This window comes from Triticum aestivum, chromosome 2B (assembly GCF_018294505.1).
Source record: "Triticum aestivum cultivar Chinese Spring chromosome 2B, IWGSC CS RefSeq v2.1, whole genome shotgun sequence".
NCBI classification, from domain to species: domain Eukaryota; kingdom Viridiplantae; phylum Streptophyta; class Magnoliopsida; order Poales; family Poaceae; genus Triticum; species Triticum aestivum.
In genome coordinates, this window is record NC_057798.1 from 663,865,925 (window position 1) to 663,885,099 (window position 19,175).

Genomic DNA, 19,175 nt, shown 5'->3' on the forward strand with positions numbered 1-19,175 from the left:
GCCTGAAAATAATTTCCAAAATGGTGTGAAACACGTACAAACTTCTAAGTAGAGCTCTAGTTCAACAGATTTACCTTTTAAGTCCAGAAATGTGATTTTTTATGGCTGAACACAACTTTGGGCTTACAGTGATAAACACTTGTTTCACAAAACTTTCTCCTGCGTCCTTCAGTGGCATAATATTTTTGTGATCCAGCCCTGATATATCATCTCCCAAATGTAGACCTTGGGAGGCAATCAATGACCGTTGCTCTTTTTGAATCAGTTTCATTGTCAATACAGTGGTTTTTCCGGTGCCTGACCTCCCAAGTATAAAACTAGTGAGCGGGAATTGGATTATCTCCTGCTCTTCATCAGTCAGTTCAAAGGGGATGTCGATTTCAGATCCATCAGTAGCTGTCAGCAAATGCTTTGCCACACCAGATGATAAAGAGTAGAATTTCATTAGCAAGAAGCTTTCGCTAACTTTTGAATTCTCCATGGCATATGATGTATCCACGAGATCATGCTCCTCATAAGCATCAGCTTTGCAATCCTTGTTATAGCGGATAATATCATGCTCGATATGCCAAACCATAGGAACCTCCAGTTTCCTGTTATACACAACAAAGGAGGGCAAAAATTAGAAGAATGTCTACAGGCGGTTCATTTGTAGGCATGACTATTCACAAACAGTTCATCTCTCTAAGTATCATAAGTATAAAAAAATCCAAGTAACCACAGTACTATAGCCCATTAATAATAACAATAAAAGAAACTCATACCCCTGTGTCTGCACTCTCCTGCAATGATCCAGGTAATCATCTGTGTACATGGAAAACAGATTCTCGAGACGTTGAACAGTTCTGGCAACATTTTGCTGTGACACTAGGTCCCAAATTCTTATTATCTGAAAATACCTTCCTTCGGTTTTCTCCACGTCAGTACTCCAAACAAGATACAGGTTTCTGACCTTGTATATTTTTGCAAGATGAGAAGCACCAGGTATATCAATGTTCTTAACTGTTGTCCTCCAACCATCTCCGAGTCTGATAAGCTTTTGGAGTACTTCCTTCCTGAGCTGTGGTGATTTTAGTTTGGTGAAAGACTTTCTAAACTCGTCGCTAAGAATGACCTGTTGAAAATATGAATACCAAAAATGGAACATGAGAAAAAGTGTATATGACAAACAAGAAAGAACAGTGTGTTCTTCAAGAATACTACGAGGTTCACAAGATGGTACTATATAGAAAAGAACCGCGTAATTGACATAGCATGGTACAAAGTAGCACATATCCTGAAAATCTTAATTCCAAACCTCTCACAATTCAATTACAGAGCAAACAGCATAGCAAAGACAAGTGAACCACACACATGACTCCAAAAAGTATAAGACACATGTACATACATGTGGTTTGCATGTATATTCATGAATACAAACAAAATCACACTATAAAGGAAGTGTATATTCAGCATGAGCCTCATAAGACACATGTACATACATGTGGTTTGCATTGTTGGTAACTACTCCCTCCGTCCTAAAATAAGTGTCTCAAGCTTAGTGCTTAGTACAAAGTTGAGACACTTATTTTGGGACGGAGGGAGTAGAAAATATGAAGTATGGTCAAAGTCAAACTGGCTGAAACCATGGTAATTACCTTCCATCTAGTATTGCTGAAAACTGCCGAATCAGCATTAAGAAGATCGTCAAGTTCATCAAGCTCTTGCTTTACTTGCACAACCAACTTACACATGGTTGCGTCATTAGTGGCACTGAAAACACATTTACGTCTCTCTGCGTCAGCAACAAGGTCTGTCCATTCGGTCCCACTTTTATACAGTGTATGAGCGTTCCCAACAATCCAAAGACAGTGCCTGCAAGAATAAAGCATCCATCAGATAATTTATATCACCAGTCTGACATACTTCGAACAGCAATAGAACAAGGGACCGCAAAAATATTGATGCACACCTTGCTCTAGTAAGAGCAACATTTGTTCTTTGGTTATCAGCAAGAAATCCAACAACTCCTCTCCCATTGGATCTAACAGTTGATAGTATTATTATATCATCCTCTTCTCCTTGGAAACCATCAACGGACTTCACCCGCACATGAAAGCCATCACATGTATCATATTTTTTGCCAAGCCGACTTTTAATTGCATCAACTTGAGCTTTATATGGAGAGACCACACCGATGCGGAGCCCTTGATCTGTTCTTTTCCAAGCTGCACAAAAACATAAGTGGTATGCTTACTGAACTTTAGGGACCAATCTTTGGACAAGGCTACTGGAAGAATTTCTTCAGCAAATTTAAGTTGATGTAACCCCAAATCATTGACATATCATTGCTTTTCCACTACAAAGTCTGAAGATAATAAAATTTACTAAAGCGGGCACATGCAGTGGCCAACTACTCTAACAGAGCATAAATGTTTCATCTACTTAATGTTCTCCTTTTTCTAAATAAAAATGTAAATTGTCTGCCGAACAGTGCAACAGAATTAAAATTCATAAAGGTGGATTGATGCAATTACCATATCACGAGATACACATAGAAAACTTCTCAGACGTACACTATTGCAGAGAACAACTTTCTACCAATGAATGTTATCAAGTATGCAGCACAAGAATGGAAGACCACACAAGCTTCTAAAGATCCCATGTTACATTAGCCAAGTGCTTTTGTAAAAAAAACTAGAAAGGAAAACATTAAGGTTAAAGAAAGGATAGAGCTGAGCTTAGACATACATTTAAAGATGGTATGGATTAGGTGCAAAACAACAGCAGCTTCAACCATGTTTCTGCGACTGTTTCCTGTGCCCTCTTTGTCTTCCCTTCCATCAATGACATTTATAAACGTGTAGCTGCCAAAAGGGAGGCATGTGTAATCCTTGTTATAACTTGGAGACAGGACATTGGAACCATCTAAAATCTTCCTCCCATAAAACTGAGTATTTGGAAATAAGCTGATACAAGGATTCATGCGATACTGTATATTCAGCAAATGTTTATCAAATTTGAGCATAACCAATCTCCCAAATAGACTGGTCTCAAATCCAGCTTCTTTGCATACCTAGAGATAAACAATGAAAGGTAAGACTTAAGAATATCAAAAACAGATCAATAACAATGGAACATGAAAGAAAGATAAGGCCGTTACATTTTTTTCAAGGAAAGAAAGTGTTTCAGTATCAGAAGTTTATCTTGTTGATAAATGCACCAATATAACTAATAAAGGAAACAAGACAATATAAAGAGGGTGAGGCAAAACCTTACTTTGCTTTTAACCATTGCACTCAGCTGACAGTCATCTCCTACCAAAACAACATGTTTTAACCAATGCAGACGTAGTGGGATCACCAATTCACACTCGCGCACTTGAGCAGCCTCATCAACAATTAATACATCGAGGGGTGCAATCTCCATGTGATGTAACCGATAAGAGCTAGAGGCGGTACAGAAAAGAAGTGTTGCATTACGTATGCAGTAGCTCTGGACCCAGTCTTTGCCTACTCCAGTGGGTAAATTAAGCGAGTGTAGCAGATCTTTAAGCAATTTAAGGCATGAAGACCTTGCTCCGTCCAGTTCCTTCTCAACAGAAGATATAGGCTGTGCACAAACAGAGTTTTCAGTTGACAGGTAACCAAGGCTCCTTTTCAAACCCTCTTCGGTCAAGTCTACGTTGCACAGAAGGGTCCCAAAATTTTCCAGCATATTCAGCAATGAAGATATATTTATGACATTATCACGAGAAAAGCACCTTCCAGGAAGGTGAACCCACAAACTCATTATGCATCTTTTCAGAGCTATTGCTGTCGCATCAAATTGTTTCTTTATGAAGTCCAGAAAGCACACTGGATCAATTTTGCCATCATCCTCAAGAAGCATATCATACCGTGAAGCACAGTCTTCAAAAAAGGATATCATTGAAGCTATTCTGTAGTTCCATCCGGACAATGATGAAAAGCATTCCACAAGTTCATCGACACGAAAGTCCAAGAAAACTTCCTGAAGATCCTCGGTGATGTCCATGTTAGACCTGTTCCCAAATAGCAAGATATCTCCAAGAGAAGAAGGTAGACAAATGTTGTCAATGTGCTCATTGAAATCCTTCAAGTTCTGAAGGAAACGAGTGCAAACTCCAACAACAGCAACATTTGTGGAAGCACAGGTAAGAGTTCTGCATTTCAAACACGCCAAAACCCACAGTAAAGCGCTAACCGTCTTGGTCTTCCCAGTGCCTGGTGGACCCCATATAAGCTTCACGCGGTTCATATGCCCACATAGTACAGCTGAGATGACAGATTCAATAGCATCTAATTGCGATTGATTAAGCTTAACTGACAGTAGTTGCTCTGTGTAAGAAGCCAAACAGCCCCCATCCTTTTTAGCACACATACGGCAAACATCCTCACCCTGCAACAGAGCCAACAAAGAGGAGCTCAAAAAGTTAGGCCCCATGTATACCAATTTATAATGGTGATGAAAATAGCAAGTAAAACTAAAATGCGAAAATTCATTTCATATTACCAGATTTGTGGGGGCTAAAAGCGACTTGATTACTGTGAAATTTTCATTCATGTGTGTATCGAAGGTAAGTGCTTTCCATATCCGTGTGTTTGTCGTGATATTATTGAGAAATATTGCATGCTTGAGTTTGTTTAAATCTTCTTCTTCCAAACAATTATTCTTTGCAACTTTGACTCTGAAGCCCTTCTGGTATTCATCATCCATAGAAACCTCAGTGACCATTGCCAAGCAATATGTCACACCATGGCGGTTTAAGTCCTCTGCAGCTTCAGGTTTTATGCTAGACAAAATATAGATGTCACCATTCCTCGCAGAATAAGCCCCAGTAGAAAAACCAGCATCATTGTCCCAAAAGTCCACATCCATAAAGTATGATCCTGGTTTTCCTGCTACCTCCATGGAAAGTATTTTCGACGAGGGTGCTTCACTGATGAGTTCAAGGCATGAGCACAGACCTGATCTTGTTTCTTCAATCAGAGGCACACGATACGACGTGAGATAGTGATTAAGTGACTTGAAGTTGCAGGGAATAGTCTCAACCTAAACACAAAAGAGGTCATAGATGAAATATGGTTATGGGTAGCAAAAGATTCTCCAACAGTTCTTGAGCACAAGAATGGCATGTAAGTAATGCTAGCAAAATAGCTATCTGGTCAATTTCATCTACTGCAAGAGCAAGCAAGGTTCAATACAGGGCTTGAGTTGTTCATATCAACCAGACATAATATTCTCATTGGAAAACAATTTATAGTTTCTGCCACCAGATTGTACACCATCACAACATGTGTCTCTCATTAGGATACAAATATGACTTACATGCCTATCATCTCCCAACAGCCATTTAAACTTACAGCACGTATTATCCAAAAAAAAAAGAATGAAATGGGCTAGATGATGCTACAGCCAGCTACAACACTTGACAAATGGTGGTACGTCAATGCCGTCATGGGCATGGCAAATTAGTGTGTCATCATTCTCAACAGCAATGGGCACACCCATCAGTGACATAAAATTTATATGTAACATCTAGTTAGCCCGAATCAGCACATATGGTTCCTGAAATACCATGTGTTACCAAGCACGCAACAATTATGTTGCCATCAGACGTCCAGGAACAGCACTCAGCACATGTCAATTGCACATTCATGGCACAAGGACGGAAAACCCCTCGAAACCCTAGCGCATGGACCACACAGACAAAGCACCATCATTTGGAGCATCCAATTGACCCAGCTTCGATTGCACATAAAAGGCAGCAAACAACAGCGCGTTAAATGCAATTAACATCAGATTTAAGCACAACCAGAAACCTAGCGCGCATATGCATGCATACGCTTCGCCTGTCCGGGGCCCATACATACGCAGGGCAGCCCCAGTGCATGTAGCTCCCGCTTGCGCAGGGTCTGGGGAAGGGTCCGACCACTTTGGGTCTATTGTACGCAGCCTTTCTCTACATTTCTGTAAGAGGCTTCCCATACATACGCACAGGTTCCGAAAAATAAAAAGGCTCAAGCTTGCAAAAAAGACAAGAAATTGCAGGGAATAGTCCCAATCTAAACACAAAAGAGGTCATAGACATAATTTTGCATAGCAAAAAACAATTTATAGTTTCTTCCACCAGATTGTACAGCATCGCGATATGTATCTCTCTCATCAGGATACATATATGACTTACACACCTATCATTTCCCAACAGACCTTTAAAACTTACACCGTATATTATCTAATGCATTTTAGCATGAGACGGGCACTTGACAAATGGTGGAAAATCATGGGGATAGCAAATTAGTGTGTCATCCTTTTCAAAAGCAATGGGCATCTCGATCAGTAACATAAAAATTATATGTAACATCTAGTTGCCTGAATCAGCACATATGGCACTCACAGCAACATGTAATTCCCTGAAAACACCACGTGTCACCTAGCGTGCAAAAAATGTGTTGCCATCAGCACATGCCAATTGCACATCCATGACCCGTGGACAGAAAACCCTTACTAAACCCTGGCGCATGACCACAGACAGACAGAGTACAACCATTTCGCCATTTGGAGCATCCAACTGACCCAACTTGGATTGCGCATAAAAGGCAGCGAACAGCAGCACGCTAAAAGCGGTCAATCAAGGAAAACCAGCAGATTGAAGCACAACCAGAAACCTAGCAAGCATATGCATGGATACGCTTGGCCGGTCCAGGGTCCATACGTACACACAGATTCGACAATAAGAAGGCTCAAGCTTGCAAAAAAAGACTTAAAGTTGCAGGGAACAGTCTCGACCTGAACACAAAAGAGGTGATAAATGAAATACGATTGTAGGTAGCAAAAGATTCACCAACAGCTCCTTAAGCACAGAAATGGCATGTGACAAACAGAGTCAATTTAATCTACTGCAATAACAAGCAGGGATCAACATAAGGCTCAACAACATATAATTTCTGATGCCAAATTGAAATTGTACAACATCGCAAGATGTATCTCTCTCGTTAGGACACATGACTTACGCACGTATCATCTCCCAGCAGGCATTTTAAAAACGTCTTATGTAACTTTTTTGGGAATGAGACTAGATGGTGCTACAGCCTGCCCAGTACAACACTTGACAAATGGTGGCACATGACGGACCTAGCAAAACAGTGTCATTCTTTTCAAGAGAAATGGGCAATCGATCAGTAGCATAAGAATGGTGCATAACACCCACTTTAGCCCGAATTAGTCACATATGGCACCAACAAGCAACAGCAACATGTAATTCCCAACGGACATATCATGCGCCACCAGACGCTGAGCAATTACATACGCTGCCATCATCAGGCACAGACAGCCCATTAATGGCACCCGGCACACGTGGACAGAAACCCCCTCAAAAACCCTAGCGCACGGCCCCAAATCGACTGGTACAGAACGCGGCGAACGGCAGCGCGCTCCACCTCCACCGGACGCGACGGATCGACCAAAGATACTAATCGCCGGACTTAAGCAGGAGCAGCAGAAGCGATGCACGCGCTTCGCCGGTCCGGGGTCCGTACGACGTGCTACAAGCAGATTCGGACCGAGCAGAAGGAAAAAAAAAGGGCCACGCTTTGCAAAAACCGCGCGCGCGGCCGCGGAGACCGTCGTCGGGGAGGAAGGATGGGTGGATGGCGAAGGTGGGCGTACCTTGTCCCTGTAGAGGTCGTCGTCGCTGATTTCCTGCGCCGTCCAGGAGAGCACCACCTCCTCCAAATCCGTCTCCCCCATGTCTCCGGCGCAGTGGCGGACGGCCGGGGCTGCCGCGCTCCTCTGAAGCGCTGGCCGGTCACGCGCGAGCAGCCGAGCAAGCAGGCGGCATTTGCGAGCAGGGGGGAGGAGGATGAGGGGGAAGGGGGTTTGGTTGTGGCGGTCTTGGCCGTGTGGAGGAGTCAAGGTGGTGGAGAAAAGCAAAGCAAAGCAGAGAGAGCAGAGCAGAGGAGAGGAAAGCAGGGGCGATCAAAATGGGGAAGGGAGGGGGGCTCAGACCGATCGGCGCAGAAACCTTTTGCTTCTGGGGGAGGGAAAGAGGCTGCTGCTGCCCTCCCTTGTTGGGGACGCGGGCCCTTCTTCACGGGGCGGGTAAAAAGAGGAGGGATGGGGAGGGGAGGGTGGCAGGCAGACGCGGTGAGCCCGTGAGTGAATGAACCTCTGTGAGAGCGAGAGAGAGACTGGGGAGCGCCGCGGTTGCTACGGTGAAAAATGGCCATGGTAAAAAGTGCAGGCAGTGGAAGCGTGCTCTCTCCTTGCTGGGTTTGGTCGTTCCTTTCTTTTTCTCTTCTCCGGGGCGACCGGTCCGGGGTGGTTCACGCCGTGTTCTCTTCTCCTCCCAGGTAGCACTAGTACTATAGGCAGACCACGCATGTGTTCTCCTCCCACGCTGCCACGCATGTGTTTCGCTAGCGCTACGTTTTCCTAAACGGGTGACGGGTCACCACGGACCTCAAACAGCTCGGTAAAGAAAAATTATAAACTCATGTGTAAGTATATTGCAGTTGCAGTACAGCAAAGAAAGGACCCGGATGGAAACCAAAAATACAACTCAGTCCAATCACTTTGCGGAGAGGCCCCTGGATGGACACGAGGAGAAGCCGGCAATTTGATCCGCCGCCTTCAACGAGGCTCTCACACCAGGCCAAGCTCGCCATCGCCGGGGACAGAGCCACTTGGGATATATATATATAGGGGCTTGTCGGCGCTCCATCGCCAACCGAAGTCGGGTGAAAAAGAAACGAACGCTGAGCTGCATCCAGACCTGCTTTCAGGTCCTTTCTTTGCTGAGAAGAAACACGGGACCGAGTAGCAGTAGGTGCTACGGATTAAAGGTCGGGAGCCTGTCTCTGATGCGACGATGGATTCCAGGATAATGGGAACGAGTGCACCTTGACCTCCTGTGCCGCCGCGTCGTTGGCTGAAGAAAGAGGGAACAAACGCCTCCAAATACGCCAGATCCCGTCACCTCACGAGCTTATTTGAAGAGCTAGCATCGGGTCCCCCACCCGTCGCCTCCTTCCTCCATGGGGCTAGGCCTTGGGAGTGGACTTCGTCCACCTGGTGCTACTCTTTCAAGAACACACAAGACTGTGGGGGACCTAGAATCTTTTGTACTAAATAAGCAGATAGAATATTCCGTCTACGACCGAGAAGCCATAGACTGTGGGGACCTAGAATCTTACCATTGAGGTGTGCCACAATTAAAAATTTGTGAAAATTACTCGATAAATAGTATAATTTGTTCTAAATATCAACATAATATGGGCAACCAATCTTAACATAGCATTAACTTGTTAGATATGTAATGTTAAAAACATAGTAAAAAGTAATTTCCAATTTTGGAGAGGGTGGCATGACAACCCCTCCCCCTCCCCTAGACCACCACTGGCCATAGGCGGTCTTGGACAACATAAAGAAAAGCACACTGCCGGCGATATGGTCTCCTATGCCTAGCTTGCTTCCGGAGAGTAAGCTCCACTGTGGCCCTAGCTATGATGACCAATGGAAGGGGGTGGTTCTTCTTGAAAACATAGCTATTGCGCTCCAGCCATATGAACCAGAGCCCCATTGCTATTAGGGAGCTGGTCTCAATGGGATGTGGCTGAGGGGCAGCGTCGACAATAGTTGGCCACCAAGCGCCATTGGAGGGGGTATCAAAGTTGAAGTGAGGTGGTGCAGGCGGTATGGTAACAACAAGCCAAACCAAGCTTCCCATGAAAACGGGGAGTGCATCATCATGTGGTCGAGATCCTCGGGAGTTTAGTCGTGTTACAAGCAGCATGGCGGATGAGGTAAATGACGACGGACTAGGCGATTGGCCGCCCAAAGTTTGTCTTTGAGGGCAAGCCAGAGGAAGACTTCGATATCCAGCAGCGCCCAAGAAGACCAAAGCTCAGATGCACGATGTGAGTTCCGAGCCAAGGAAGAAAACTTGGTGGCCCGAGCTTGCCCAGAACTGTGTGTTTATCATGAGGCGCCATTGGAAGTGACCTAGTTCAGCTATGGTCTGATGGCTTCCCACTGCAGTCCATAAGGTCAAGAACCTGACAATGGTCGGCACAGATGGGTCACCTAGATGTGTCGGACCAAGGCAAAGTCGGCCAAGCCACTCGCGAGGGCAGTATCTTGCTTGGCCGCGAGCCTGACAAACAAAAGCGGTTCAGGCATGCATGATCTGCTCCATACTCATGCCATTGATCTATCTATCCTACCAGAAAAGAAGGTGTCGGTCGTCGCAATTCATGCACCTACTAGCCACCAAGAACAAAGCCTCTGCTTTCAGATGGATCGTCATGGGGAGCTCCGCCCAAGGGCAATCACCTATTGTCTTCTCAAGGCACCCGTCAATGAATGTGCGACGCAAAATTGAGGAGTTGGAGGTTGTGGACGCGGAGCCCTTCGAGGTGCTTTGGGGTGCAAACATTATGACAGTCGACAAGACAAGTGTTTTTTTTTTTTTTGAGGTGAGTGTTGCCCTTTGCTTCTTCATGTCCACACCAAAGAAACCAAGTCGTAGCTTGTTGATGCACTCGAGGAACCACGACCTGAGCTCGAGGGAAAGCATGTCGTAAACTGTCGTGCCCGTGAAGGTGGAGAGCTTGCATACGGCATCCTGCCAGATAGCTTGTAGGCAAAACACCATCTACAATTACTATATACGTTAAAATAATTCAAGGCACACGTCAATCCGTCGATGACAAGCAATCACACAAGCATGAGCATGACATAGATATTTGTTAAGGAGGTTCTCCAACATAGCTACATGCCCGGAGCATGACTATGGGCGCTCCTCCTCATGTACCAAATGACATGATATAGACGACGATAAGCCCGGCCAGACTATCAGAAAGAGCTCCAATCATTGCGGCAGGACCGGTCCGGCCACCCATGCCACATGCATCCGGGTTGTCCCTCTCGTGATCTCTGTCTTAGCCCACAACTTATGTCTAGTCTATTTGGCTACCCCAGTGTCTATATATAATAGGCCCGGGTTACACATCTTCGACTCAAACACCTAACCCACTGCTAATTACATGTCCAACTGTAGCCTGACTCGCACATACTCGACAGATATATTTTAACACTCCACCTTGTTGAATATGTGCTCGCCATCCTAAAGGAACCGTGCTCGAACCTCCATGTACCTTGGACTTGAACCATTAATCATGAGCTCCGACGCTACCCCCTTGACTTCACACAACTCCACCTGCAATTGTAGCCCCTTATTTTCTCCATGTTAGTCAAAGCTCCCACGAAAATTAAGTCTATTTGCATTCTTGTTTTGTGTTCCCAATCTCCCAGAATATCCATCCAACGCCATCACACGTCAATCGTAAAGTGACTATATCTGACAACACCGTTGTATCATCACCATGTTAGCCTCTTTCCCTTATCTGTGTGAGAGTGAACAACTCACATATTAGATGCCACATATAAGAATTTCTGAACTCACCATTCTCGCTATTGTCGAATGCATGTATGATTTTCTCGAGGATGTCATAGATTTTTTTTCGCAGTTTCCAGTCCTCTGTACCAAAGGAATTATGTGCGGAACAAATGATCGCAAATTTCATCCTTTGCTTGGGCATCCATCTGAACGAGTCTTTTCTCCCATGGACTAAGATATCCTGGGATGTCGATCATGTAGCCGTGTTGCACAACATGCTAGATATCATCGTTAGTAGCACTGAGACGAATCTCCATCTTCTCCTTCTAGAAGGGATAGTCCATCGCATCGAGGATGGGATCTTCATATTCGACTCGTAGTTCACTAAATATATACTTAAACTCAAGGGTTGTTAGACCTAAATAAGAAGAGATAAGGAGTACCTTGCTCTGATACCAATTGTAGGAACGACGTATGTCTACCAGAGGGGGGTGAATGAAAGATTTCAAATTTCCTTCAAGAAACTTTGAATCCCTTAGTACACATCAACAGAATAAACATAACAGCTACAAGCCAACGATATAAAACTATCAAAACAACATAGTGTTTCTCTCAATGGATTTTAAACTCAAATCTTTTGGGAGAAAGGGTGCTCAGATAACTTGTCAGAAACACATGGAGCAACCAACAGATAATGTTGAGCATGGTGGCTATTTATAGAAGCGGTCTTCCCGAGGGGAAAAATACCATTTTGGACATGACATCTAGCCAATGACCAACCGACACGTTTCCAACAGTCGGATTTCAAACGCACCCGACAACTTTACTTGAGGAAGAAGTAAGTTGACTCCTCGGTCCGAATCAAATCTATCGCTTCGAAGAAGAACTGCGGCTCTGACTGGCGTGTATTGTTTCAAAACACAGAGAGATTTTTCTCAACTCACACAGGTTTCGGCTTAGCATCAGAGAAACATAAGTTTCGAACACTATACCTCTCTTGATAGTATGGTGGTCCTATGACTCAGGAAAAGAGAAAATAAACTACGAAAGAAATTACTATGCCTTTGCTCCGCCTTCATTCTTCTCGGCTGTAGTCAATTTCTTCGGACCATGTACCGAAGCAAGTGCTTCACTTCAGCAATTTTTGGGGGTCAACTTCATCACGCATAATCTTCGATGATGATCTTCACTGCTATGCAGGTGACTGCCTTTGGAGTTTATACCAAACTCCTCTTGACTCCAGAGACCTATAATCTTTGTGTGCACTAGCAAACACATTAGTCCCTCACTGTTTATGACAACAATCTCCAAAATGCAGGGAGGCAAATTATTGCACCAACGCATATGAATATTTCTAAATTGAAGGAAATATGCCCGAGAGGCAATAATAAAGTTGTTATTTTAAATTTCATTATTCATGATAAAGGTTTATTATTCATGCTAGAATTGTATTGATCGGAAACTTAGATACGTGTGTGAATACATAAACAAATACCGTGTCCCTAGTAAGCTTCTACTAGAGTAGCTTGTTGATCAAAGATGGTTAAGGTTTCCTAACCATAGACATGTGTTTTCATTTCATAATAGGATCACATCGTTAGGAGAATGATGTGATGGACAAGACCCATTCGTTAGATTAGCACATTGATCGTTCCATTTATTTCTATTGCTTTCTTGATGACAAATACATATTCCTTCGACTATGAGATTATGCAACTCCTGGATACCATAGGAATACCTTGTGTGCTATCAAATGTCACAACTTAACTAGGTGATCATAAAGATGCTCTACAGGTATCCCCGAAGCTGTTTGTTGAGTTGGCATAGATCGAGATTAGGATTTGTCACTCCGAGTATCGGAGAGGTACCTCTGGGCCCTCTCGGTAATACACATCATAAGAAGCCTTGCAAGCATAGTGACTAAGGAGTTAGTTACGAGATGATGTACTACAGAACGAGTAAAGAGACTTGCAGGTAACGAGATTGAACTAGGTATAAAGATATCGACGATCGAATCTCGGGCAAGTAACATACCAATGGACAAAGGGAATTACGTATGTTGGCATAAGGTTCGACCGATAAAGATCTTCATAGAATATGTATGAGCCAATATGGGCATCCAGGTTCCGCTATTGGTTATTGACCGGAGAGGTGTCTCGGTCATGTCTATATAGTTCTCGAACCCGTAGGGTCCGCACGCTTAACGTTCGTTGACGATATAGTGTTATATGAGTTATATGATTTGGTTACTGAGTGTTGTTCGGAGTCCCGGATGAGATCATGGACATGATGAGGAGTCTCAAAATGGTCGAGAGGTAAAGATTGATATATAGGACGATGGTATTCGGATACCAAAATAGTTTCGGAGTGCACCGAGTAGTCATCGGGTCACCGGAAGGGGTTCCAAACACCCCCGATAAGTGTATGGGCTTAATGGGCCAAAGGAGGGGACATACCATCCCACTACGGGGCTGGTGCACCCCTCTACATGGCTGGCCGGCCCTAGGGTAAGGAAAGGGGAGGGGTAGCCCCTCCCGCCTTTCCCTCCTCGGGAGAGAAAGGAAAGGAGGGGGCGCCACTGATGACCCACAAGTGTAGGAGATCTATCGTAGTCCTTTCGATAAGTAAGAGTGTCGAACCCAATGAGGAGCAGAAGGAAATGATAAGCAGTTTTCAGTAAGGTTTTCTCTGCAAGCACTGAAATTGTAGGTAATAGATAGTTTTGTGATAAGATAAATTGTAACGAGTAACAAGCAATGAAAGTAAATAAAGTGCAGCAAGGTGGCCCAATCCTTTATGTAGCAAAGGATAAGCCTGCACAATTTCTTATAATGAGGAAGGAGCTCCCGAGGACACATGGGAATTATCGTCAAGCTAGTTTTCATCACGCTCATATGGTTCGCGTTCGGTACTTTGATAATTTGATATGTGGGTGGACCGGTGCTTGGGTACTGCCCTTACTTGGACAAGCATCCCACTTATGATTAACCCCTATTGCAAGCGTCTGCAACTACAAAAGAAGTATTAAGGTAAACCTAACCACATCATTAAACATATGGATCCAAATCAGCCCCTAATGAAGCAACACATAAACTAGGGTTTAAGCTTCTGTCACTCTAGCAACCCATCATCTACTTATTACTTCCCAATGCCTTCCTCTAGGCCCAAATAATGGTGAAGTGTCATGTAGTCGACGTTCACATAACAGCACTAGAGGAAAAGACAACATACATCTCATCAAAATATCGAACGAATACCAAATTCACATGACTACTAATAGTAAGACTTCACCCATGTCCTCAGGAACAAACCTAACTACTCACAAAGCATATTCATGTTCATAATTAGAGGAGTAATAATATGCATTAAGGATCTAAACATATGATCTTCCACCAAGTAAACCAATTAGCATCAACTACAAGGAGTAATCAACACTACTAGCAACCCACAGGTACCAATTTGTGGTTTTGAGACAAGATTGGATACAAGAGATGAACTAGGGTTTTGAGAGGAGATGGTGCTGGTGAAGATGTTGATGGAGATTGACCCCCTCCCGATGAGAGGATCGTTGGTGATGATGATGGTGATGATTTCCCCCTCCCGGAGGGAAGTGTCCCCGCCAGAACAGCTCTACCGGAGCTCTAGATTGGTTCCGCCAAGGTTCCGCCTCGTGGCGGCGGAGTTTCGTCCCGTAAGCTTGCCCATGATTTTTTCCAGGGTAAAAGCCCTCATATAGCAGAAGATGGACACCGGGGGGCCACCAGGGGGCCCAGGAGATAGGGGGCGCGCCCCCATCCTCCTGGCTAGGGTGTGGGCCCCTTGATGTATTTCTTCTGCTCAATAATTCTTATTAATTCCAAAAACATGTTTCGTGGAGGTTCAGGATTTTTGGAGCAGTGCAGAATAGGTTTCCAATGTTTGCTCCTTTTCTAGACAGAATTCCAGCTGCCGGCATTCCCCCTCTTCATGGTAAACCTTGTAAAATAAGGGAGAATAGACATAAGTATTGAGATATAATGTGTAATAACAGCCCATAATGCAATAAATATTGACATAAAAGCATGATGCAAAATGGACGTATCAACTCCCCCAAGCTTAGACCTCGCTTGTCCTCAAGCGGAAGCCGATATCAAAAAATATGTCCACATGTTTAGAGATAGAGGTGTCGATAAAAATAAAATACGGACATGAGGGCATCATGATCATTCTTGTAACAACAACATATATAGATTTTATCATATGATTTCTTATACTCTGGGAACAATCAATTCACAATGTCAAGTATGGTTCAAAAACTTCATTGAGAACTAACAATCTATAATCTCAGTCATTGAAGCAATTGCAATTTATCATAACATTAGAAAGAGTCAACAATAGAGACTTTTCAGCAAGTCCACATACTCAACTATCTTGTAGTCTTCTACAATTGCTAACACTCACGCAATACTTGTGGTGATGGAGTTTCAGCCGGACACTGAGAAAGATAGGGGCTTATTGTGTTGCCTCCCAACGTATTCACATTTAGGTGATGTCAACAATAATAGCCTATGCTAACTTACATCCAGTTGGATATATATATCATGATCTTTCAAACACGAGGAGCTTGCCAAAGGATAAAATGAAAAAGGGAAAGGTGAAGATCACCTTGACTCAAGCATAAAGTAAAAAACATAAAGTAAAAGATAGGCCCTTCACAGAGGGAAGCAGAGGTTTTCATGTGCGTTTAGGGTTGGATGCACAAAATCTTAATGCAAAAGAACGTCACTTTATATTGCCCCTTGTATGTGGACCTTTATTATGCAATCCGTCGCTTTTATTGCTTCCACAACAAGATCGTATAAAGCTTATTTTCTCTGCACTGATAAGTCATACATATTTAGATAGCAATTTTTATTGCCTACAACATGACAACTTACTTGAAGGATCTTACTCAATCCATAGGTAGGTATGGTGTACTCTCATGGCAAAACTGAGTTTAAGGATATTTGGAAGCACAAGTAGTATCTCTACTTGGTGCAAGGAATTTGGCTAGCATGAGGGGGAAAGGAAAGCTCAACATGTTTGGAAGGTCAATGACAATATACTTTAACTGAGATGTGAGAAAACATAAGCCATTACGTTGTCTTCCTTGTCCAACGTCAACTCTTTTAGCATGTCATACTTAATGAGTGCTCCCAATCATAAAAGATGTCCAAGATAATATATTTGTGTGTGAACCTCTCTTTCCTTATCACTTCCTATTAATTGCAACGATGACCAAAACTACGTTTATCAACTCTCAACAACTTTTATGCCTCATACTTCCTATGTGTGAAGTCATCACTAACCATAAGATCAATATGAACTCTTTTATTCTTTCTACTTTCTTAGGATCATAGCAACATAGCAAAGCCCTTGACTCAACACTAATCTTTATTATAGATAGCTCACGGACTCGATTACATAAAGAGATCACAAAGCAAAACTCAAAACTACTTGATAACAAAACTTCAATCTACTAGATCAAGATACTACTAAAAGGATCGAACTAAATAAAACGGTAAAGATAGGAGTGTGATGGTGATACGATACCGGGGCACCTCCCCCAAGCTTGGCAGTTGCCAAGGGGAGTGCCCATACTCATGTGATTATGTCTCCTTCCTCACGGCTGGTGTTATGATCTTCTTGGCAATGATGCCCTTCAGGATACGATTCTCCTCCTCGAGCTTATTGATTTGTTGTTTGAGGTCCATAACTTCTTTGCGAAGCTTGCCCGTAACGGCTAAAGCTCCCTTTACCCAAGGATGCTGCATAGCTTCTGGAGAACAAATGACGCTCTTTCTCATATTTTCATAATAAAGAAATCTAAAGTTGGAAGGGATGACCGAATTTGGAAGAGCAGAGCTCTGTAGTTCCCCCATCATGAATTCTTCTTGGAGACGAGAGGTGACTTCTTGATCTTCCTCCATGGCATCTATCCTTTTCAAGTCAGCCTCCATCTCATCCTCCGTTGATGGTCCAAAGTGGTAAGCATCGCTATTTGCTCCTGGACCTGGTGTTGGGTGAGACACCTGACTCTCCCCGACTGACTCTTGAGAAGACATCTTGCTCTTAATCTGCAACAGGAATAGCTCGAAATGGAAAATAGAGGATATTCGCGTGATACGGTGGTCAAAACCTTCGGGAGTATATATAATGAATTTTTACCGACCAAAATACGTAACGTGCAAGAAAACAGAGTCCGGGAGGCACACGAGGTGTCCACGAGACAGGGGGGCGCGCCCTCCACTCTCGTGGGGGCCTCGTGTCCCTCTCGGACTACTTCTTTCTTCCTAAAATTCTTAAATATTCCAAAACTGATAAAAATTGCCATTGGAGTTGTTTTGGAGTCGGTTTACTTACCGTACCACATACCAATTCCTTTTCGGAGTCTTGAACGTTCTGGAAAGTGTCCCTTATGTATTCCTCCGGGGCTACAATTTTAATATATTAGTCTCAACATTGATAGGATTACCTGAAATATAATGTTTAATTCTTTGACCGTTCACCACCCTCGGACTTGTGCCTTCGAAGTTGTTGATTTTTATAGCACCAGAACGATAGACCTCCTCGATAACATAAGGACCTTCCCATTTAGAGAGAAGTTTTCCTGCAAAAAATCTTAAACAAGAGTTGAATAATAACACATAATCTCCTACGTTAAACTCACGCTTTTGTATCCTTTTGTCATGCCAGCGTTTGACTTTTTCTTTGAATAGCTTGGCATTCTCATAGGCTTGGGTTCTCCATTCATCAAGTGAGCTAATATCAAACAACCTCTTCTCACCGGCAAGTTTGAAGTCATAGTTGAGCTCTTTAATAGCCCAATATGCTTTATGTTCAAGTTCAAGAGGTAAATGACATGCTTTTCCATAAACCATCTTATAAGGAGACATACCCATAGGATTTTTGTATGCAGTTCTATAGGGCCATAATGCATGATCAAGTTTTTTGGACCAATTCTTTCTAGATCTATTGACAGTCTTTTGCAAAATTAATTTGAGCTCTCTATTGCTCAACTCTACTTGACCACTAGACTGCGGATGATAAGGAGATGCGATTCTATGATTGACATCATACTTAGCAAGCATCTTACGGAAAGCACCATGAATAAAATGTGAACCACCATCGGTCATAAGATATCTAGGGACTCCAAACCTCGAAAAAATAACTTCTTTAAGCATTTTAATAGAGGTGTTATGATCAACACTACTAGTTGGAATAGCTTCTACCCACTTAGTAACGTAATCAACAGCAACTAAAATATGTGTGTTACCATTATAGGCAGGAAAATGTCCCATATAATCAAAGCCCCAAACATCAAACGGTTCAATAACAAGAGAATAATTCATAGGCATTTCTTGACGTCTACTAATATTACCAATTCTTTGACATTCATCACAAGATAAGACAAACTTACGAGCATCTTTGAAGAGAGTAGGCCAATAAAAACCAGATTGCAGTACCTTGTGTGCAGTTCTATCTCCAGCGTGGTGTCCTCCATAGGATTCAGAGTGACACTTGCATAGGATCTATTCCTGTTCATGCTCAGGCACACAACGTCTAATAACACCATCTACTCCTTCTTTATAAAGGTGTGGGTCATCCCAGAAGTAATGTCTTAAATCGTAAAAGAACTTTTTCTTTTGCTGGTGTGTAAAACTAGGAGGTATAAATTTAGCAACAATGTAATTAGCATAATCAGCATACCAGGGAGCAGTGCGAGAAGCATTAATGACCGCTAATTGTTCATCAGGAA

General features: G+C 43.1%; 1 protein-coding gene across 1 annotated transcript in view; it reads right to left on the minus strand.

Moving 5' to 3' along the window:
• LOC123046574 (uncharacterized) overlaps positions 1 to 8,037 on the minus strand; it is a 14,597-nt gene extending 6,560 nt beyond the window's left edge. Inside the window, exons 1-8 of the mRNA XM_044469974.1 lie at positions 7,669 to 8,037; positions 4,513 to 5,052; positions 3,259 to 4,398; positions 2,731 to 3,055; positions 1,952 to 2,207; positions 1,638 to 1,854; positions 765 to 1,114; positions 75 to 593 (exon numbers count right to left, since the gene is read on the minus strand). Coding sequence (XP_044325909.1) covers positions 75 to 593; positions 765 to 1,114; positions 1,638 to 1,854; positions 1,952 to 2,207; positions 2,731 to 3,055; positions 3,259 to 4,398; positions 4,513 to 5,052; positions 7,669 to 7,749 — 3,428 coding nt within the window. The 5' untranslated portion in view covers positions 7,750 to 8,037. The remainder of the gene's footprint in view (positions 1 to 74; positions 594 to 764; positions 1,115 to 1,637; positions 1,855 to 1,951; positions 2,208 to 2,730; positions 3,056 to 3,258; positions 4,399 to 4,512; positions 5,053 to 7,668) is intronic.
• Positions 8,038 to 19,175: the final 11,138 nt, after the last annotated feature.